This window comes from Gasterosteus aculeatus, chromosome 20, assembly GCF_964276395.1.
Source record: "Gasterosteus aculeatus chromosome 20, fGasAcu3.hap1.1, whole genome shotgun sequence".
Lineage (NCBI taxonomy): Eukaryota > Metazoa > Chordata > Actinopteri > Perciformes > Gasterosteidae > Gasterosteus > Gasterosteus aculeatus.
In genome coordinates this window covers 20,791,821-20,815,927 of record NC_135707.1, presented here as the reverse complement: position 1 = coordinate 20,815,927, position 24,107 = coordinate 20,791,821, and the positions used below count along the sequence as shown (strand labels likewise).

The 24,107-nt window shown below is 43.5% G+C and overlaps 1 protein-coding gene across 3 annotated transcripts in view; it reads left to right on the top strand.

Annotated features, from left to right (window-relative positions):
* cdk14 (cyclin dependent kinase 14) overlaps positions 1-24,107 on the top strand; it is a 116,556-nt gene that overhangs the window by 34,957 nt on the left and 57,492 nt on the right. For all 3 annotated transcript variants that reach the window (XM_040164536.2, XM_040164537.2, XM_040164538.2), the window contains 5 exons: positions 4,991-5,085; positions 5,470-5,549; positions 7,683-7,777; positions 9,711-9,773; positions 21,707-21,830. In XM_040164536.2, the coding sequence (XP_040020470.1) occupies positions 4,991-5,085; positions 5,470-5,549; positions 7,683-7,777; positions 9,711-9,773; positions 21,707-21,830 (457 nt within the window). The remainder of the gene's footprint in view (positions 1-4,990; positions 5,086-5,469; positions 5,550-7,682; positions 7,778-9,710; positions 9,774-21,706; positions 21,831-24,107) is intronic.

The following is a 24,107-nucleotide window of genomic DNA, read 5'->3' as shown; positions in this document are numbered from 1 at the left end:
CTCTCTCACACACTGTCTGACACTCTCATACGGTCTCACGCACTCATGTCTCACACACGCATGTCTCACACATTGTATCTCATACTCTCACACACTGTCTGACACACTGTCTCACACACTCTCATACTGTCTCACACGCTGTCTGACACACTGTCTCACACACTCATACGGTCTCACACTCATGTCTCACACATTGTATCTCATACACTGTCTGACACTCTCATACGGTCTCACACTCGTGTCTCACACATTGTATCTCATACACTGTCTGACACTCTCATACGGTCTCACACTCTCATGACTCACACACTCGTGTCTCAGACATTGTATCTCATACTCTCACACACTGTCTCTCAGACTGTCTCACACATTGTATCTCATACTCTCACACACACTGTCTCTCAGACTGTCTCACACATTGTATCTCATACTCTCACACACACTGTCTCTCAGACTGTCTCACACATTGTATCTCATACTCTCACACACACTGTCTCTCAGACTGTCTCACACATTGTATCTCATACTCTCACACACTGTCTGACACACTGTCTCACACACTCTCATGCTGTCTCACACGCTGTCTCACACACTGTCTCTCAGACTGTCTCACACATTGTATCTCATACTCTCACACTGTCTCTCAGACTCTCACACATTGTATCTCATACTCTCACACTGTCTCTCAGACTGTCTCACACATTGTATCTCATACTCTCACACACTGTCTCACACATTGTTTCTCGTACTCTCTCTCACACTGACCAACTGTCTCTCATACTCTCACACACCGTCTGACACACTGTCTCTCATACGGTCACACACTCATGTCTCACACATTCTCTCATACTCTCTGAAACACTCTCTCGTACGGTCTCACACTCTCTCATACTGTCTCACACACTCATGTCTCACACGTTGTCTCTCATACGGTCTCACACACACTCTCATGTCTCACACACTCATGTCTCACACATTCTCTCTCATACTCTCTCACACATTGTCTTGTTGACAGATGGGTAAAGCATTTCAATCCTAGTTGACAGTCTGGCTGGCTCGTCCCTCGTCGTGTCGAGCAGACACTCGGTGCTCATGTCGGTTGAGTTCCCTCTGCACTCGTTGGATGCCCAACAAACTTTCAACAGTGCCCTTTGTTTATCAGTCATCCTGTTGAAAAAGGATCTGACATGGGGAGAGATGTTCCTTGTCATCTCCTCCTCCTCGGTTACTTGCGTTAAATACATGTGTTATTATGACTATTTTCCTTGTTTAAGCTGTGAGAAGCTTTCTGCCACTTTTCTTTCTTTTCTATCTTTTCTTTCTTTGTTACGTGACAAGAAATATTGGCAAAGAGTTTTCTAATCTTACTGAATTCATTTGATGTCAGTTGTGTATTGATTAAATGCAGATGGTGATACAACTATACCACTCTTCTTAATCACACTAAATAGTTACATTATGATCTTCCGGACATTTCCTTCTAGAAATCTTCTATATCGAGACCTCTTCACATCTTGAATAGCCCTGATTCATGATATATCGTTATTGTTCTTCTAGAAAGTTGCTTTGGTCATTGTGTCGACATTTTCAGTCATGACTTTTTCTTTTTGTTTTTCTTCTAAATTTTCCACCACCAAGGTGGCTCAGACAGGTGCAGTCTAGTCCCACAAGGAGGCTTCTCTGGTCTCCACCCCTCTATGATGGAGGGTGGAGGTCAGGTGCCTAGACTTTGTGAGGCAGGACGGGCGCACGCTAAAATAAAACATTAATTATTTTGGCGGCGAATGTTCCTACGACAGAGCGGACCCTGGAGAAACAGGAGCTGATTTTTGATGGTGGCATCACATGCTGTTGGATGGCGAAGACGATGTAGGTGTCGACTGGCTCGAACCCAGACCTCAAAGCCTGCTGAACCAAGGCTGTGCTGCCCATCTTCTTTGACACATAGCTGAAGATGGTCTTGTCGATGAACGTTTTTCCAGACACGTCAAAGTCCACGTCCTGGACTTTGGCCCATGTCTTATGTACCAGACGCTGGATGATGACCTGGGTTTCTGCGTCAATTAAGTCCCCTTTGCGCCTCTTGAATGCCTGACAAACCAACCTCGTCACGGTGCTCTTGACGTAGGCTCTCCTTGCGTTCTCCCGCGCTGCTGGGTTTTGTGGTGGCATCACGTCTGGCTCGTCCCTGGTCGTGTCGAGCAGACACTGGGTGCTGCTGTCGGTTGGGTTCCCTCTGCACTTGTTGGATGCCCAACAAGCTGCCGTCTTCATGGTGCTCCCGATGTTGGCTGTCCCTGCATTCCTCCACACCGCGGGTTCCTGCCAAAACCTGCTTTGTGATGGACGTTTGAACCCTCCTTCCATCTTGGAGATGTTCCTTGTCATCTCCTCCTCCTCGATTACCAGCGTTGTATACATGGTGTGTATTTCTGTGTTTAAACTGTGAGAAGCTTTCTGCGACTTATCTCAAGCAAGGCTGCTCTCCAACTGACCAGGAGAAGTTCTGTCAAGTCAAAGCTTCTGCCCGTGTCATAGATCAAAGGGCTCTCGTTGCTAGGCAACCGTTGCTAGGCAACCGGTTTACTGCAGCTCTGTCTGTGACATAGCCATGGCCCCTCCCACCGCCCATAGTTACTGTTGCTATGGGTTCCATGAACGCACTGAGCTTTGTAGAAATTCTGACATGCGCAGTAGTGGCTGGAGTCCGGCTGAGCGGGCAGTATGTGGCCCCTTACCTGAAATGACTTTGAGCCCCTGGAATAGATTAACTTTGACAGCCCTAATTCAGGAAAAAAACAGGAGAATGACCATTTTTATGAGGCGTATGCGGCCAATTAGTGACACGGGGAGAGCAGACCAGCCCATCACATTTACAATTGTCCAAAAGTTCTACATCTTTCAGTGCTCACCATAAATAGAAAAGGAGATTTAGGTAGCACCTTGGCTGGTTCATTTATGGGGAGAAGTTCCCTTTTAGGTAATATAGAGCCAGAATATTTTCCGAATTAGAGTGGAAATGTCTGACGACTGAAAGTGGTGAAACTGAATTTAGCATTTCCCCTAGGTCGGTGAGGTATAGTGCTCTGTCCGCTGGTTCATATGTGCTCATACACAACACATTTGTTGTAAAAAAACCATCATTCATAAGCTTAGGGGCAGTCACCACATTTTCAGAGAGGGCGCTGATCCAAAGCGTCATGGTCCTGGTCGGGGGAGCTGAAAGTTTAACTGCCTTATCTCCCATTTCAAAATAACGCTGCTTGGAGTGTAGCAGTTGCTTTTCCATCTTGCCGTTGACTGGAGATCCTCCTTAAAACCCTTAAGTGCCTAATGCGTTGATTGTAAAGTGAAGGGGTAGGAGTGTTGGCACATTCTGGTTATGGGAGACTGTGACGCGTGCAAAGACTCCACATCCCTCTCCACCAGAAGTCCCTTCATAGACTATTTAATAGAAGTCTAGTTCTGTTACTGTGACTGGTGACTGTGATTGCTTTTGAGGATTTGAGCTTGAAATTTAGCTGACTGCAATCTTGGTTTCTGGCCCTTCTCATCTTGACTTTATGCAACCAAGGGAGACAAGTGGCTGCAGCGAAGACGGAAGGCTAAATACATTTTTAATGACCAAAATGTTTATTAAATTAACTTTATTGAAATGAAAAAACACTGAAAGGGTTAAAGTTGGTTTAAAAACAGCTACACTGCAGTATTGACCTGTCAATCACTCCCTAGATCAGACCCTGCTTTACGGCCCATTTGAGTGTGTTTACATGTCAAGAGAAGTGGAGTCACCCTCTCATAGACTTCTATAGGACCAGTGGAGTTGCCGCCCTGGTGGACAGTAATTAGAATGCAGCTTTGAACAACTTCTGCGTTGGCTTGGTTTCTCAGAAAAGCGATGCTTTGTTGCCTTGTGGTAGCAGTAAAAAGTGTTTCATACGGTGGTTAAGACGGCCTATCCGAGATGAACAGTACTGAAATCCAGTACAGATAACAATTAAACACTGCTTGGAATTGTCGGACACGCCGTTGCCTCCCCGTTTTCATTCAGCTCATAGAAAATCTGGGGTAAAGAATATTGAAGCTAAATACAAAGTGTGAGGTGAAATTTCAAAAGCATGTCAAACAGATGCATACACACATCTGTGTAGAGCGATGAGGGAGATGTAACGTGTCTTTCCGCTCTTTGAGGTTTCACTGGAGCTCTATTCCTCAAGTCGTTGTAACGCAACCTTTTCCTTGAAAATAGTGGAAGGCTACTGGCTGTTTATTCATTTTTACAAATAATTAAAGGCAGATATTTTTCGAAAACCATATTTAAATATCAAAACTGTGTCTTTTCCCCTTCTGAAATTAATTTTCTGGCCTCTGTTCTCTCACATGAATAATGAAAGGCTTCTTACAAACCCCATTATCTTCTTAATCCCGAAAATGAGCATTTCAGGTTGTATACATACAGTATGGGGTGCCTGTTTTAATTCAAATGGGAAATGTCAAATGAATCTGCACAAAAATTAGATTTAATAAGTGTGATATGAGGCTTGACTGATTGCCTGCCAACATCGCTGCAAGACACTAATGAATTGGTTGAGCTGTGATTATGAAACGGGTTACACAGCTAGTGTAGAACCCCTCTACAGGCCGTGTTGTATGAAGCCACTTTGCTATGTGCCATTATTTGGTGGTCATTGGTTACTGTGACCTCACTACACAATCTCCGCCATATGTTGAGAAGATACTAATTATGACAATGCCATTCAAACATCTAAAAGGATAAAGTCATTCATTTTTGGACGGACATGGATGTGACGTTCTCACATGAAGGCCGTTTCTCAATACCTAAGACAACATTGATCAGATGTGCGGGGCGAATCACATCCAGGCGTTTTGACCGTTCTGTGAGATGCAGCCTTGTTGGCCTGGTGCAAAATACTCAGTTCTATTTTCTGGGCTACTGAATTGAGCATTCTTTCCTTCTTTTTTCCTTTAGCCCACAAGTCCCAAGTTTGGAAAGGCTGATTCCTATGAGAAGCTGGAGAAACTGGGAGAGGGTTCATATGCTACAGTTTACAAAGGAAAGAGCAAGTGAGTAGAGTGTGCATGTGCACTCCCTATTTATCCTCCCTCTCTTCTTTATAGTGCACTTTACATTTAATAATAATAAATTATTCACATATCTGTAGCACTGCAAATACCAAACATGATGTTTTACTAATTCAATTATTGAAAATGAAAGTCCAAACCATGTAAATGTATCCACGATCTCTAATCTGTTATTTTACTACAACAGTTTTGATCAGCTATAATCCAGTGGCTTTGTACCCGGGTCTCACTTCACTGCTGCTAAATTACATTTCATTTACTTGACAAACGTCGCTGTTCTCCGGCTCATGTTTTGCTGATTTTAATGTCTTTTTTCACATTAAAAGAACCAAGGAAACGGGATTGCCATACTTTGTCTCTTGCCAGGGTGAATGGGAAACTGGTTGCTCTGAAGGTGATTCGTCTGCAAGAGGAGGAAGGGACGCCTTTCACGGCCATACGAGAAGGTAAGAGCTTCAGGGTGTTACTGGAATAATCATAAGCAGACACCGTTGTTACGTTGAAGGGACACATAAACTCGTTGGCTTGCTGACAATGAGGAAGTCCATGCAAACCTTTTCGGAGTGGCTTTTCAGCTCATCAAACAAAACCGGCAGATAGTGGTGGCAGAACTGCCCAAGTGAAAAAGTCCACAAACCTGCGTGGGATGTCACTGTGACTACACGTGCTTCTGCATTTTGTCCCTCACCATACTGCGACTGTGGACCACACAGTAATGTCTGACATGTGACGACGTCCTGCACCAGTTATCTCCCCATATGTATAACAGCAGCATGTCCCGCCTCGGTGTGTCCTGTCAGTCATGGACGTGAAGAACGTCAAGCTCTTCACTTGACTGACTTCCTGAACCCTCACACGCATCACTGCCATTTGAATATAGAGGAGAAAACAACTGTATTTGATCTGTGTAATACCCAGAACTGATGAAGTGAGCAAACCCCCCCACCCTCCCCAACACACACACACACACACACACACACACACACACCCTCCCTGAGAGAGGGTCTGAAAGCCGGTTTGAAGGTAGGAAGCTCTGAGCCCTGAGCACTACGGATTAGGGGTGGGAATCTCTTGGCACCTCACGATTCGATTCGGTTCAGAGGTCAACGATTTGATTCTAAACCGATAAAACGATTATCGATGCATCTCGATTTTCTAAATTTTCTCAAAACTACCTAAAGGCTGTTCACAATAGAGAACCAGCGCACATCTTACCTCATTGTTTCCATTTTCTAAAAAGTCGATCCGTATTGAAAGTTGGCAAGATATTCACAGATTTGGACTTTTTTCTGGTATTTTACAAATACGGACTGAGACAAAGAGCAGCTTTTTCTTCATTTAAAATAAAAATGAATCTGTTTAATATTGTTTTTACATCGGCTACTTTCATATTGTGTTGGAATGCAAGCTGCATTGGTTCTTGCATTGTTGATAGAAAATCATATTTGTGACAAAGATTTTTTTTTCTCTTATAAAAAATTAGAGAAGGTAATTCATCTGTTCATTTTATTTTATTTATCAAATAAAGTAGGAAGTGATTAGCAACCTCTGAGGAGCAAACTCAGATTTGAGGAAATTTAGAAAATGGAGGTGCATCGATAATCGTTTTCAGTTTAGAATCGAATCGTTGACCTCTGAATCGAATCGTGAGGTGCCAAGAGATTCCCACCCCTAGTTACGAATCACAGATTAGCTTTGGAGCTAGCACAGCATTGTGCTAAAGCTACCATCCATATTTTTAGATGTTCCTTTGTGTTTTGGATGAGCTTCATAATTCTCAAAGGATCACATGACAACCTTCAAGTATACTATATTTCTAGAATTGCAATAAAAAAAACGGCTTGATTTCTTATAAGACATAAGTCCCTGCCCCTCACCTGCAAACTACCACTATGGATTAGCAGCTACGGTATTTTTGCTGTGGAATTCCTCCAAGGCCGAAGATCGAGGTTTTGCTTTACTGGCAACTGACTGCAGCTCTCACTCTTCTTTCGGTTTGATGTTCTAACATGACGACCCTCACCTCACCTGACAGCTGACCACTGAAGTAGAACATCAGTTGTACATTTTTCGTTCACACTCGTTTCAATAATATGTTACAAGAGAAGAAATGCGTCGGACCAGTAATAAAACACAACTGTCAAGTTGAGGTTTTTAGCTGCGTCGAAGTTTCTCACTAAAATCTGTCCCTGGTGAATTCTGTAAACCTTTGCTTTTGTATCTCGGCCTGTTATTTGCAAAAGCCTCCCTGACTCTGATCAGCTGTTCAGATGTGAAAGTCTAAATAATCCGTGGCAGAATGTGCTGATCACCCCCTGCCTCCCAAGTAAGACTAAGCTTTGCCAGTAAAGTAACCATCTCCCCATCATCTGCATCACTGCTCTACTTATTAACACTGTCTATCATTCGTATACACAGCTGTAATCCACCCAGTGTTATCTTTGGTTTGTTAATCCCCTCTAACTATGTAACCCCGCCGCATCCCAACCATGCCGCTAATGAAGGCTGCAGATCGCAGCGCTGCTCTGCAAGCTCTATATGTGCCTCCCTTTAACTCTCTGCTGCTTCCATCTCCACAGCATCTCTTCTGAAAGGCCTGAAGCATTCCAACATCGTGCTCCTCCATGACATCATCCACACCAAGGAAACGCTGACTCTGGTGTTTGAATACGTGGTAAGCCCCTATGAGCCTGTTATCAGTGGCCGGCAGTCCGCTCTAAACAACAGAACACGGGTCACGGCTTGTGTATTGGTCGTTTTGACCTTGTTGTCTCTGGCAGTTTCATGTTTTAATCCTTTGCTCACAGGAATAAGAGCTGTGGGTATTTTGAATGGCGGACTCTGGGTTATTGGGCACTTGAAGAATGTTCTAACAGCTTGAGCAAAGAATGGGAGCAAAAGGAGGTGTTTTGGAGGTGCTCATGGCTTATAAAAACTCACAGACCAGTCCTCCTCCCATAGTTCACATGTTCCTGTGGGTCCGTGTGTGTGGGTGACCTGTGTTTTGCAAGGTAACATTTCTGTTTTAGTTCTATATATTATATAGGAAGCTATATAACAGCTTCTGTTCACAATGTGGCAGAATGCAATAAGAATGAATCTCCTAACGAAAGGAAGCAACAAAAAGGTTTTCTTTGGTCTGTGGTGAGACCGAGCAGGTCTGTTGCTCCTCTCGAGCTGTTGAGATGCTCGTCATCTTCTGTCCCATCAGTCCTCTCCTGTCAACATGGTATGTCCCTCTCATCTGGACACAGTACACACCGTCTGCTGATCCCATCCCAGGGCCGCGTAATCAGCAAATGTATTAGAGCCACCTAAAGGAAAGAGACGCACCTAAAAAAACACTTTAGGTGGGTCCTTCATTCAGAATGTTGTTTCATAATCCAAATTGGAATCTGAATCAGAAGCCATTTGTTGCCACATATGTTAACCATGATGACTGGTGCGATATAAGAATATAATCTAATAAAATAATAAAAAATATAGCTAAATGAAAACAAGAAATCTACCCCACAATATCTTTACTAAGGGTGATTAAAAGAAAGCTTCAACATTTTAAGCAGAATAGATTAAGAGACTCCTGTGGAATCCCTTTGCATACGTATCTGCTGACAACCATCGATGGTCACATTGATATTCAGCTCAATCTTTGATCTTCAAACGCTGCCCGAGGCCAAATCGGTCAACCAGAACAAGCTTACTCAGCTTTCCACCTCTTCCTCATTTTAATGAGACTGAAAACAGGGCGATGCCCCTGTTGGTGGGTAGAACGCTTGTCAAAAGGTCAGGTTCTCAAGGAGGTTTGGGGAGACGTGATTGGAGCTCAGCAGGTGACACTAGAATGAAGAATGAGAGGTCTGTTCTCTTCTTTGGGAGTAATACCAAGATTCCCCAGATAGAAGTCCAGACAGAGGCAGGGTTGGGTTCATTATCTGTTACATACTTACTCGCATGTAAAACATTTCCCCTGCTGCAATGCGGCCCCCGTTTTCTATGGGTGCCAGCCAGGAACATAATACATAACACGTTTACCCTCCACGTTAAATCCTCCATCCTTTGATTTATTGCAATTTGGATGCAACACAGTCATTTGCATATGAGCGATGACTTGCTTTTCCATTCAGGAATTCGGCCTCGTAGCCAACGGGGTTATTCAGCAGAGGCTCTGACAGCTGTGAGATGTCGGAGATTGTAAATGTCACTGTGATTATAGAGCCGACACTCCTCCATCCGCAGTATCTAAACACACCGGTGAAGCGTGTGCATGCAAACGCGTCACCTAAAGCAGCATCATTGCTGGGTTCTGGATAACTGTGGTATTAAAGGTTTCATTAGTAGAACCCTATTGTTGGAATTTTAAATGTTTTATTTGTAGAACTCTTTTGGTTTGTTTTAGATGAAAACATTGGACGATAAAGTGCTTCCTGCCAAAGTGTCGCTTCTGAATGTTTTTAAATACACTTTATTGTTTACAGCGCTACCAGCGATAAACGGGGGAACGGTAGAACTATGAAGACGCAGTGAACTGTCAGGAATATGTGTCTCTATCAGCTCCACCCCCTCATGTGGCGGTATTAATATGATGCTTTCCTGCTTTTGTTTCACAGCATACAGACCTGTGTCAGTACATGGACAAACACCCCGGGGGTCTCCATCCGGATAATGTGAAGGTACAGTATGCGTTAATATTGGGGTTTAATAATAAGAACACTACTCAAAATGCTAATGAAGTTTGGAGGGGAAAAACAGGAGCAATGTTTCCTCGAGGAACGCCCCGTTACGAGTGTGTAACCTTGATATCACGAATATCATGGGACCCAAATATTGCATAGTTTGACCTCTTCAGGACCAACACTCATTGTGTAAAACAATGTGTGAGGAGAAAAGAGCTGACACGGCATGACTGCATCTCAGAGGACCACAAAGCCCCCTCCTCCTGTCCTATGGTCCACTCAGCTGCTCTGGGGGGCTGTTTTCTATCGGCTATCTGCAATCAGACGTATTGTTCTAATCCGCACAGGAAACGGTGCATTACTGGCGTGATGTTGGGAAGAGGAACCAGGAGAAAGAATGTTTCGTGTTGAAGCAATACATTGATTAAGAAATGATGGATTGTCTCTTCTAGACGCATTTATGCTGCATAAGACTGAGGAGACCCTAAAAGAATTTGGTTTTATCTTTTAAAACAAACAATTATGGTGCTCTGCTCAACAGTGCTGCGGCTCACCAGAAGGGTGGTGTTCCATTAGCGCCTGGCTGCACAAAGATGAACCTCTTCAACTCTCCAACCATTACATTACTGTCATCGTCTGACTCCACCCATCAAATATCTACCAATCAGAGTTGCACATAATCTACATTAGTGGATGGAGCCACATCTGCTTCTGCAGAAAACCAGCCAGGTGACACTTTGATCACATTGCTTTTTATATAAAATATTCAGGCATGGTGTCTTATTAGTGTCTTAACCACTTTATTTGAGATTTAAATGAACCTGCGTCTTTTTCTTTTGCCTATTTGTTTGTGACGTGAATAGACACAAGTATGAAAAGTATTTATATTTTTCAAATTATTTATGGGATATATTCTTATTTGTATGTAGCCCCAAAATACTTTGGTACCAACCATGTTCACCTGTATTCAAACGTCTGAATGACGGGGCCATCTGGTTGTGTGTGGGACGTGACCCAACAGGACAGCACAAAGGAACAGGTAGACATGATGGTGGAGTGAGACGATGACGACGTTGGTGTGAAGACGTTCTCTCACACCTCATCTGTTATGTAACAGCTCGCTCCTTTCGCCCTCAGGATTTACATAAGTACTACGCGTTCCTCCTGCTGACAGCCGCCGCCATTCAAATGAATAATTAAGGCTTATTCTGAGGTGTTGCTTGGCACCCGCTGACTTTGTTGCTTATTGGTGAGACAACTGAGCAGCGCTTTATAATCCGTTGAGGCTCATAGCCCGGTTCCTGCAGGCATGAAGATGAAATGGAGGCTGCACGGGAACTACTCAGCATGAACACAATGGTTTTAATAATCCGTCACACGGAGGATGGCAGCTCTTTTCTTTGGGAGTTATCAAGGAAAGGCTTTAGCATTAAAGGCAGCGACGCATTTACTATTCATGCAGAATGTTTGAAGAGAAATGTCACTAGAATGTGGTCATTTGGAATGAAATGGTATACAACAGCGATAATGATAATCATAAGGTAGTTTACTTATTCCTAACTTCAGAGCAGATTTCCCTTTCTAGTCCCGTTTTCCATACCGACAGACAAACTTTGACTTTCTATCCTTTTTAGTGGTGGAAATGGGCTGAGATGACAAAACTGAAACCTGCTTAAGCAGAGAGCTGGAACATGAACGACGATGAAGCACGGAAATGTACAGATGCCTTCAAAACTACTGGACAAAAATGTATCTCTGATTCGCTTGAAACATAAACACAAATGTAGCACTTGCATGCTGTAACTGTGTGTACACTATCCATGTTTTCATCAGAACGAGGCTGCCAGGTTGGGTATTAATGTGCACGGATATAAACCAATAATAAGCTGTGCTCACTGACTTAATCTGGCAACGTGCCCTCGCTCTGCAGAAAGGTGCAGTTCCAACAAAAGCCCACAAGGTACCGTTCAGAGGAGTCCACAACGAGACTCATGCCAGCTAATGAGCAGAGCAGGATGCTCATCTCACTATGAAAGAAAGTGAAACTAGTGTATTTAAGTGTCACAGCGTTTTCGGCTTTGAATGGTTTTATTTTTTTACCTGGAACACGAGAATCGTGAACAGGGTTAATGTCTGTTATTAGTGCGTTTTATGACTGAATGAGTCACTCAGCCATCCTACTGTTTATTAATCAGGAACCTAGAAGCTATTAGTGCCTGTAGATCAAATTAACATGTAGAGACACACTCAGACTCTCACTGCTAATGTAATCATTGGTCAAGCACCAGAGAGCTGTGTGTGTGTGTTTGTGTGTGTGTGTGTGTGTTCCTACAGTTTCAAATTGAAAATTAACTGAAGTTTCTGCTTGAATTTGATGATCCAGAGTCAAATCATCAACCATCTTGTTGTGCAGCACTATTAAGTCTTCTCGCCCGATGTACTCAAGCTTCAGTTTGTCAGTGGCGCTGCTGTAATTGAACGCAAGTGAGTATGACCTCATCGGGCTGCTGCTGAAGTGCTCTTCCTATTAGATGATATGCTGTCGGCTGAAGGGCCGTATCTTAGTGACATCTGCACAGATCAATGGGAAGCTGACACCCACACACCGTGTCTACAAGCCAAGTAACGGCTCAATCAAATTACAAGGGAAGCTACTGGAAGCACATTATGGTGTCCAGTCAATATCATCGCTGCGTGCACTGGGACACTTGGCCTGGACTAATAGCCGATCTGCACCTCTACACAGATAGACGTTCTAAACTCTACAAAGCTCTATATTACTTGACATAGACCACTATATGTCAATGGGTAAGCATATCTAGCTCAATCAAATCACCACTTGATTAGCCTGATGATGAATGTAACTGAACTTTGAGGACCCTCCTGGGACGGTTCCTAAGATTACTAATTCTTCCGTTAGTAATATACTGTAAACTGTAGTAATATTAGTAATATTCCATCATGTGTGTGTGTGTGTGTGTGTGTATATGCACATGTATGTATATTTATGTACTTGCATACTTCTATACCAACCCAGCTGACAGGGGTAGTAGCTGCTCTGTCCGGTGGTGCGCAGGGAGAGACATTGTATCTATATATACACATATATCTTTATATATTTTAACAGTGTAACGGATCACAAATCGTTTGGTTCGTATCATGGTTTTGTGTGTGTGTGTGTGTGTGTGTGTGTGTATATATATATATTTCATGCACAATCGCATGTATTTGTGGCATGCTTGTTGCATAAGCCAAGAAGACAATCTAGTTCAGAACACCTCACATCTCTTGGTCCATGTGTTCTGGTCTCTAAAGTGGTGTTTCACTAGTCTTTAAGTTACACAATGAGGCCCTGCAGAACTACACAGCTGCTCATTAAAGTCTCGGCCAAAGACAATTGTGGTTATATGTGGAACTTCACCGTCCTCAGCGGGCAGTGCCACAGTGCAGGTTGATGCTTCCTCTTGATTGAGCCCATTAGACATCATTGTGCAGACGCTTAGTGGAAAAGAGGAGCGCTCCTTCCAGGCAGATGGTAGACCGGTTTCACTTCATTTAACACTCACCACTTCCCCATTTCAGGGAATCACCTCTTTGGAGATTTCAGAAGTAATTTTCAAGGTAACGATTCGTCTGTGCAGTGATGGTCTACACATTAATCTATTACTGACACAGTTTGAACTCAAATATAGAGCATTCACATTTCATTCACAGACCTTTGGTTTAGTCAGTCTTCAGTCCCACCTGTCTTGAAGCTTCTGATCTGGTGTGTATATTAACATCCCATTGAGACGCAGCACGTGTCTCCTCTTCCTGTGTTCCTTGCAGCTTTGTTCTGTTTTTCTCTTTTGTCCTGGTGAACCCCATCGGGCTGCTGTCACTTTGATGCATCGCCTCAGCCCTCTGCTGCACATTGAATATGAGAAAAAAAGCCTAATTCCACTGCATTCTACAGATAGACACCTCAGAGCCGACCCAACACACACTTTGCCTTCTTCCTAATCTGGATCCAGTACTTCATCATTAGAAAGATGGTGTGGGTCTATTGGTCGGTTCATGATGAATATTGGTTCCTGCAGTCGGATCACTCCTTAGGATACAGTTTATATGAGAGTATAACAATGGATGGTTTAACTTCAATCACATGCTTTCGTTCTCCTGCAGTTGTGAGCTCATAATGCATCATGATTAACACACTTATACACTAGAGATCGTGCCAGGCTTCTCCCTTCATTGTGAGACCCATGCACTCTGAATCCCAATGAGTGTTATTAGCTAGTGTTCCTGCAGCAGGCATTCAGGCTTCTTGTTTTCTATTGTGCAACAAGTGAACAAAGGTCCTTGCAGCTTATTCAATTAGATTAGTTTTATTTTGTATAGCCCAAAATCGATAATTGTTCATTTGCGTCAGAGGGCTTTACAGTCTGTACACATGTGAAACCCTCTGTCCCGAGACCCTCACATCAACACAGGAAACACTCCATTAAAAATGAAAACCCTTCCATGGGGAAAAAAGGGAAGAAACCTTATTGAGAACGTCAGAGGAGGATCCGTCTCCTGATGGACAGACTACAATGATGTCATGTGTACAGAATGAACGACGTATGATACATTCGATTCCTATAACAGAAAAGATTCAAGTAATTGTAGTAAGCAGGTGTACGGCAGGACCACTGCAGGGACAACCACCATCACATAGAACCACCGTCACATAGAACCACCATCACATAGAACCACCATCAGATAGAACCACCATCACATAGAACCACCATCACATAGAACCACCATCACATAGAACCACCATCACATAGAACCACCGTCACATAGAACCACCATCACATAGAACCACCATCAGATAGAACCACCATCCACAGAAGCCTGTGGGGAGGGAGAGCACAAAGACTTTAGGAGAGGGTAATGTTGGTTTATGATGACAGTAATAGTAATATGATTAATATTTAAAATATTGATGTTTATAGAAATGGAAATATCAGTAGTGTTAGAAGCGTGGGTGTCCACAGGGCCAGGCAGCCGTCAGGACCAGGGTCCAGAAGGAACTACGATCTATGGTCACCTGCAAGGCGAGAAAGCACAAAAAACTCTGGGAAAGAAGCTGAAGAAACTTGGTGTGTCCTAAGATGTCCCCCGGCAGTCTAAGCCTATAGCAGCTTAACTAAGGGCTGGTCCGGACTAACCTGAGCCAGCCCTAACTATAGGCAGAATCAAAGAGGAACGTTTTAAGTTTTATTTTAAAAGAGCTGACCGAATCTGCCCCCCGGACTGAAAGTGGAACCTGGTTCCAAAAAAGAGGAGCTTGATAACTGAAGGCTCTGGCCCCCAGCCTACTTTTTAAAACCATAGGAACAACAAGTAACCAGCATCTATGGAGCGCCGCTGTCTTGTAGGGCAACAAGGTGTTACAAGCTCTTTAAGATACGACGGTGCCCCACCAGCAAGTGCCTTGTAGGTGAGGAGAAGTACCTTAAAATCTATTCTTGATTTAACAGGGAGCCAGTGCAGAGAAGTTAATACAGGAGTGATATGATCCCTTTTCTTAGTTCTTGTTAATACACGTGCTGCAGCATTCTGAATCAACTGGAGAGGCTTAAGAGATTTACAAGAGCAGCCTGATAACAAAGAATTACAGTAGTCCAGTCTGGAAGTGACAAACGCATGAACTAATCTTAACTGGAATTTCCTGATTTTCTATATACCACGTACATGAAAAAAGTCCTTTTTATATGACAGTTGAAGGTCATATCCTGGTCAAAGAACTACCAAGATTCTTGACGGTGCTGCTGGGTACCAGAGCAATTCCATCCATAGAAAGTGTATCACATGACAGCTGGCTTCGAAGGGGCTCTGGGCCTATCAGGATAACTTCTGTTTTTTCTGAGTTTAACATCAGGAAGTTGCCGGTCATCCAAGTTTTTGGACCAGCTTGTTAAGACTTGAAGTCTTAACAAGCTGGTCGGTCTCTTACATTACATGTCATTTAACTGACGCTTTTATCCAAAGCGACTTACAATAAGTGCATTCAACCATAGGGATACAAGAAGAAGGAGCAACCAATTTATAATTTGCTATAGATGAGTGGCGTTACAAGTCCAATGTAAGTGCTCCAGTTAGTGTGTTAGTGGAGGTAGAGTCTGAAGAGGTGTGTCTTTAGTCTGAAGATGTGAAGGCTCTCTGTGGTCCTGATGTCTTCAGAGACCTCCTTCCACCATTTAGGAGCAGGACAGCAAAGAGTGGAGATCTAGTCGAGTGTTTTGCTCTCAGTGAGGAGGAACAAGCAGTTTATCACATGCAGAGTGGAGAGTGCGGGTCGGGATGTCGGGTTGGACCAGGTCCTGGATGGAAGCTGGACCCCATCCATTCACAGCATGGTACCTGAGCACCATGTTTAGAACTGGATGAGCCACCGGTACCAGTGAAGAGAGCGGAGGAGTGAGGGAGAACTTAGGAAGGTTAAAGACCAGTGGAGCTGCTGCATTCTGGATGAGCTGCAGAGGTGGAATGGAGGTAGCAGGAGACCTGTAGGAGAGTTGCAGTAGTCCAGGTGGAGATGACAAGAGCCTGATCAGTACCTGCGCTGCTTTCTGAGTGAGAAGAGGACGTGTTCTCCTGATGTTGTAGAGCGTGTATCTACAGGATGGTGGTGTCAGTGATGTTGGGAGTCAGGGAGAGTCGGCTGTCGAGTGTGACGCCGAGGTTCCTGGCAGTTAAAGTGGGTGTTGGCACGGAGTTGGCGAAGTTGACAGTCCTGTGTAGGAGAATCTTTTCTCAGAAAGAGAAGTAGTTCAGTCTTGATTTTCAGATGGTGGGCGGACATCCACTGAGAGATGTCAGTCAGACAGGCAGAGATCCGAGCCGCCACCTGGGTGTCCGAGGGAGGGAAGGAGAGAATTAGTTGGCTGTCATCGGCACAGCTGTGGTAGGAGAAGCCATGCGAGCAAATGACAGAACTGGAAATCCTCGAACAAAGCACTGTTTTGTAGAAAGTCTCATAATGGATTTGGACGGATTTCTCAAGGATCTTAGAGCAACAATCAGATGAGCCGTAAAGTCCCCAGGTCGAGTATGAAGAATGAGACACTGCATTGAGATTAAAGCACTAGAAGTCTAAAGTACAGGCTTCTATATTTAGGGTGAAGTCCCAGGAGTGTGGTTCCACACCACTACTCCGTAGTGGCCCATGGTGTGAGGTGCCAGGCGGGTGTGGGGATGCTCATAAGTCCCCGGCTGAGTGCTGCTACATTGGAGTTTACCCTGGTAGACGCCTTCGGGTGGTGGGGGGGAAAACTCTGACTGTTGTCTGTGCATATGCACCAAACAGCAGCTCAGAGTATTCGGCCTTTTTGGAGACCCTGAATGGAGTCCTGCATGGGGCTCCAGTAGGGGACTCCATAGTCCTACTGGGAGACTTCAATGCGCACGTGGGCGACGATGGAGATAACTTGAGAGGCGTGATTGGGAGGAACGGCCTCCCTGATCTGAACCCGACCGGTTGTTTGTTATTGGACCTCACGGATTGTCCATAACAAACACCATGTTCGACCATAAGGATGTTCATAAGTGTACGTGGTACCAGAACAGGGGCCGCGTGTTCTGGACACTCGGGTAAAGAGAGGGCCAGAGCTGTTTTGTGTTTAAAAGGAATACAATTAAAGAACATTGTCTAAATTACACACTTATCAAAGTACTCGTTAATTTCTAAGATTAAGTCTTTTGATTAATGAATTAAAAAAATAAATATATATATATATATATATATATATATATATATAAAACCTGTAACAATATGTAGGAGGAAGGGGGATTCCAAGCCTTGTTGGAGACAGAAATATAGCACAGATAGATGTTGCCACCGGTTTACATGTGATTTAAAGTGGTACGAAGTACAGATTTCTCAGGCCACTGCGATGAATAGCCTATGATACATATTTTATTCCAGGTATTCTTGATCAGAGGTGTAACCTCTTCTTGCCTCGGCTTCCTAGCCTGTTTTTTTCACCCATGATAAAAAGTGTAATAACTAATTTGTCTATCTGCATCATTTTTCTGTTTAAAATAAAAAAAACACGTCAAAGTTAAGGGGGCATTGAACGTGTGCACATTTTTGGAACTAATTTGCATATGATATAACTTGTTGGAGTTGTTTGAAGTATTTTCAAACGGATTAGTGCACATTGTAGTATATTACTGATGGAAGTTGGTTCTGCTCGGTTCTTAAACCAAATGGGAGAGCCTCGACTGTGACATGAGATGAACCGCACTGTGGTCCGACACGTCTGCTGCTGCAACTTCACCCTCCATAACTCTGTACACGTCCTTTTTATTTCACAGAAAAGAAGTCAATTCTAGCATAACTTGTGCTGTGTGCAGAGTAGTGTGTCGAATAACCTTTGGTGGGATCAACTATACCAAACGCTTTGAGTAGGGTAATGACTGCTTTGTGACAGGATTAGCATTGTTAAAGTCACCTCCACATATTAGTATTCCCTACGTTTCAATAATAAAGCCATCAAGTAAGGTTTCAAAGAAGGACTTGACAGTCAGGTGGGGCGTGAACATATACCAATATACGTTTTTGTTTTCCATCTTTCCTTTAACAGTTCTATATCTTCCTTATTAATGGATTCTTTGGACATTTAAATTTCACTGAGTTAGATACAACAGTCACTCCCCTTCTCCTAGCCTGGTGAAATGAGCTACACAATATATTTATGTATCCAAACCTCTTAAGCCTCTCATGTTCCTGCCTGGGATAAGTGTGTCTCGTGTATATGAATCATCTGTTCCTTCTCCGTCCTTCATTTTGTCATTATTTAAGAGGGTTATTTAATCCTTTTACGTTCTACGACAGTATGTGAGTATTGGTCTCCATCATCTGTCTTATTAGAGTCAAGTTGAGACACAAAGCATTAAGTGGACATGAACTACTGTGAAAAGGGTGCAACTTGCCATCCCTGGCGTTCCCTGTTGGTGGAAGGAAGGTAAAGTCAAGGTGAAGTATTTAGCGCAGACATTAAGTCCCTCCATTGCTTTCCTCTACGTATTCAAATGAACCGGAAGTCCTTCTCAATGTATGAACCGGGGTTTGTCGCGTCAGTACGTTTCCATGGCAACACGTCCTTCAGCCTCCTCCAAGGCAGCTGCAGCATTCAGCTTCTCTACAGACTACAACTACAGACTACTTCATCAAACTGCTTTTGTTTTTCTCTGAGATCTGGCAGAGCTCCCCCCCCCAATAACACACACCTCCCTGCAGGCGTGCCAATCAACACAGAATGAGGCGTGCACGAGCCAGGCTTTGATTTCTTTTCTTCAATTCCAGCATTCCCCCCTCATTCCTCTCGCACTGATACTGTAGTCCCGGCCAATTAGGCTGATTAAGCCCCATGGAGCCCAATCAAGGACGGGCCCTGTCTGGCATCAGGAGTCATCGGGTCAACAGTTTACTATTCCTGAGAGAGGAACTGCAGTGCGGAAAATTAGCATTTGAAATGTGTGCTTACTCATGTATATCAAATAGAGCTCTGAAAAGCCACAGTAATAAAACAAAAAAAGGAAAGAATCTTCAGTCAGCTCGTTGATTCAAACATCAAACCTTTCTCAAAAGACGTTTCTCATGGTTTTACTTTGATGGGAACAGCGCATTGGAAGTGCTGACAGCCTTTTGAGGCGGCCATTCAGATGCACTTTTCTGAATATCAAAAGGCTCTTAACAATTAGGGCTGTCTAAATCAACAGGTTAATCCATGAGATTATTGTGATACATATTTTAACAGCCTTATTTACTTCTGGTGCGCGTTGACCCCTGACAGGAGAACTGATGAGAGGAATTCCTTCACGTGTCAAACAGAAGAGGGTCGAGTGGCAAACGGACCACTAGGCTAAGCTAGCTGCTAGGCTAAGCTAGCTGCTAAGCTACCCCCATCTCAACATCTGCCCTGCAGAGGACCACCACTGTGTCCCTAAAAGACGGTGGTTTGAAAACATCCTGCTAAATGTGGGGACACAGTTGGCACTTCGAACAAAGTGCACGAGGACAACAGTCGCTAGTTCAACATGTTCCACCCGGTGGAATTCTGCCTCCAAGATGATCACGCGTGTGGAGTTTGTGTGTAAAGAAAATACAGTTAAACAACAGTGTCTAAAATACATGCATTGTAAAGTGATTACTCTTTTTATCAGATTTAGACTTCATGGGAAAAACAAACTTTTAATTGTGATTAATGAATTTCAAAATGTGAGATCAATTAGTCATTTTTTTATCAACTGAAATCTCTAATAATAATAATAATTCTGAATTACGTATATATACTCCAACAAGCTCAGCCTGGTCAGTTGGCATCTGTTTGCCAGACAAGCTCAGCCAACTGTAATAAGTGAGTCTGACCCACTGAAAGGAGCCCTGCTGGGAAACAGCACAGAAGCAGGGACAAGCAGAGGAGAAGAAATGGACAATGTGGTCACCTGTTTACATCTCGTCACATAAGTAACTACTTTCAAAACCAAGCCACAATCTTATCCTAAACTTTTGAATCTCAACTCATTGTTTTAGACCTGCAGTTTTTTCACCTAACTTCTTTTTTTGCTCTAATACATAATTTCAACAGACCGAGACAGTGAAACTGTAACATCTGGATTCTGTTAAAATGACTATTACCAATGCTCACATGACCTATTCTGACTAAAGGTCCCCTCTCAGGCCTGTCAGTGGGCTCAGAATGTGCAGCTACCGTGCTTACTGTCCCTGACATGTTACCTTCCAAAAGGTGATCTTTGACTCGTCTTCCTAATTGTATTTATTCTCCTTTTGGTCTATCGTAGACTATGTGCATACGCTTCTCTGAGATCCGTTGGTGGAGAGCACGTTATAAATAAAATGTATTATTTATTATTATAAGCAAATCCCTATTTGTGTCTGCTTTTACAAATAGCACTGGTATTAAGAACTCATTTAGAGTGGTTCAGTGAGGTAAATGTCTTACTGGTGAAGGACACTTTCAGTGAGAGATCACATTCAGTGATTCATTAACAAAATGAGTCAAATCAAGTAGAAAAACATCTGTAGGACACAGTAGGGCTGCACGCTATTTAGAAAGATTCTGACGGCGTCCTGGTATGTGACTATTGCTTTTTTCAAGTAAACGCATTAATGCATTGACCCCGAAAAGGACCGTGTGTTTTAGCGTGTTAGTTCGTTAGCACGTTAGCTTGTTGTGGCTGCTAAGTGTTGTCATCAGAGGCTCAACAGACTTTGCAATAAATGTTTTTCTGATCTCACTTACGTTGGATTTTCCAAAACCCAAAACCCTCCAAACAGACTGAGCTCCTCTCGTGGGCACAAGTTGTGTTGGTGCATCTGTAATCTCTCCTTTTCCGTGTTATCAGCCATTACTTCTTGTTGTGAGCTGTACCCAGCATGCAGTTCGGCGGGGTCATTTTTTTAAATGTAAAAATATTAGTGTTTCAAATTGTTCCTGTGTCGCCAGCTGTTGTGGTGTTTTACCTCTTAAAGAGTGTTTGTTACGGCTTATTCGTTGTTGGTATAAAGTTATAACTATGACTCTCAACACACATAAGACAAGTAGCTGAGACAACAGTCAGCAGGGCTCAGACGGTTTCTCTACTCCTTTCCCTTCGGAGTCCGTGCAGCAGTGAAGCTATGATGTTTTACCACTCTTCATTAGTCCACGTGGAGAGACTGATATGTTTAACGTATGGCTCTCCATTGACTTCTGTGTGCCTTTTCTTGTAAAACACCTCTGACCTCAGCAGCCGCCCAAGGTGATTATTAAAGGAGGTGTCTCGTGTGAATTATCCATGTCCTCATTATCAGAACAGCCTTCAGGATGTTGCATAGAGATATGTCAGTGTTCCATGTTCCCCTGTAAAAACAGTCCATGCATTCTGTCTTCTAGCTGTTCCTGTTCCAGTTACTGAGAGGCCTCTCCTACATCCACCAGAGGTACATCCTCCACCGCGACCTCAAACCACAGAACCTGCTCATCAGCGACACTGGAGAGCTCAAACTCGCTGACTTTGGTGAGCAGTCTGGATGCTTTTTTTCTGGTACATGGAGGAGTGAATATCTGTTCTGCACGCAGTCTATGTTCTATGACTTTCTACAATGATTTACCATTGTGCTTTGCCTCACAATCAAGTTGTATTCATAGTCATATTATTGTCTTAGGTTGTGATGATGAGTTAGGGTTGGGGTATACGACCGTAAAACCCATGAGGCATGGATGTTTTTCATCCATCAGATATCTTATCACACCACCACCAAAGCGTCCTGTGTCAATTCCTTGGTCATCTCTTTCATTTCCATTTCCATCCCACTGATGGACTGATAGACGCTAACAAAGCAGCTGAGGGTGAAGGTTAGAAGTCGTCTGCGGATCCATTTCTCACTGTACATACTGAGCACAGGATGAAGACACTGACTTGTGACTTGAAGTGGACCCGTCACCATGATTTTCATAACCATGTATGTCACGCAAGTTGGAAAAGAGCACAAGGCAGAATATTGAAAGCTGTGTCCAGCATGCAGTCCGCCATGTTCTCGGCGTCTATGGGGCATCACAATAAAACACAGCTCGCCTCGAAGGACGCAGATCTGGTGTTGTCTGATCCCAGAACAATGGGATGCCTGGAGGAGCCGTTTTCAGTGGCTTTTTTGTACAGTCTGGCGCATTTGGACGAACTGTTGGTCCAACCATCTGTTCAACACTTTGGCCAAGAAGACAAAAATCTTGACAATAAGGTGACCCCACTCTGCCTTTCATCACATGCCACATCTATCCAAGACATCAAAATCAAAGAGCGGATCACCATGGAAGTCCGGAGCACATTGTGTAGTGTTAGGCCCCCCGCCTAAAAGTGGCACAATATGGCTTGGATCCATGCGGCGTAAACACCGCGTGCATGGCCTGCACCGCATCATCAACTGGCCATCCAGCCTTCTGTTTCCTCCATCCATCCATCTATTGGTGTATTCTTCCATTTAGTGTCCTTTATAGTCCCTCTGACCCTCCCTTCCCTACTACTAGGGGTAGTAGGGATTTTTCGATTTCTCTCGATTCTCTCTAGAACGTTTCGGTCTCGATTCAGAAAAGTTAATAATCGGAATAAAAAAAATAAAAAGTGTCTCGCGCGGAGCGTGAACTTCCTCGCTCGCCAGGTGAGTCTCTGCTCGCGCTCGAAGGTGTTTTCTACGCGCTTGCTGTTGCTCTTTCTGACAGTGAGGGGGCGGAGCCAGTCACCATGGTCTCTACACCTGATTGGTTACAAACCCCGTCTTTGGATTGGCTGGAGTGATGCGTTCACACAACTATAGAAGCCCATTTCTGCACTAATGAAAGGGGATAAAAAGAAATTATAAGATAAAACGTTGAAAAAACAAACGCCCCCCTTCGGTAACCGTAGTGGAGCGTAGATGACAACCAGCTACAACCATCATTTACCATCATTACCGGCACATTAAGACCAATGCGTCCAGCTCGCAGACCGGTCCTTCAGTCTGAATCTGAATATCTAATAACTTTACCGAACTATGGAGGAGCCTGCGCACATCTTACCTCATTATTTCCATTGTCCAAAGAGTCGATCCGTATTGAAAGTTGGCAAGATATTCACAGATTTGGACTTTTTTCTGGTATTTTACAAATACGGACCGGTCTGAGACTAAGAACAGCTTTTTCTTCATTTAAAAGAACAATGAATCTGTTTAATATTGTTTTTACATCGGCTACTTTCATATTGTGTTGGAATGCAAGCTGCATTGGTTCTTGCATTGTTGATAGAAAATCATATTTGTGACAGATTTTTTTTTCTCCTATAAAAAATTAGAGAAGGTAATTCATCTGTTGATTTTCTTTAAATATCAAATAAAGTAGGAAGTGATTAGCAACCTCTGAGGAGCAAACTCAGAAAATACAGATGTATTGATAATCGTTTTATCAGTTTAGAATCGATAATCGGAATCGAATCAAATCGTGGGGTGCCAAGAGATTCCCACCCCTCCCTACTACCATCCATCCCCTTACCCCTCCATCCCTCTGTCCAGACAGACTGGGTGAGGGGGAACAGGGCCGTTTCATCAATAATGCAAACCATGTATTGGTTTGGAATCATTACTGCAAGGGGAATGAGAAGGAGAAAATAATGGACGAAATACCAAATGAGCAGGAGTGAAAGTCCCTGGTCTATTAGTCTGTCGCAGGAACCCATCAGCAAACATGCGCAAAACACAGAATCAGCCTTTGCTTGGAGGATGCCAGATGAGGAGGGGTGTGTGTGTGCGTGTGTCATTGTGTGACT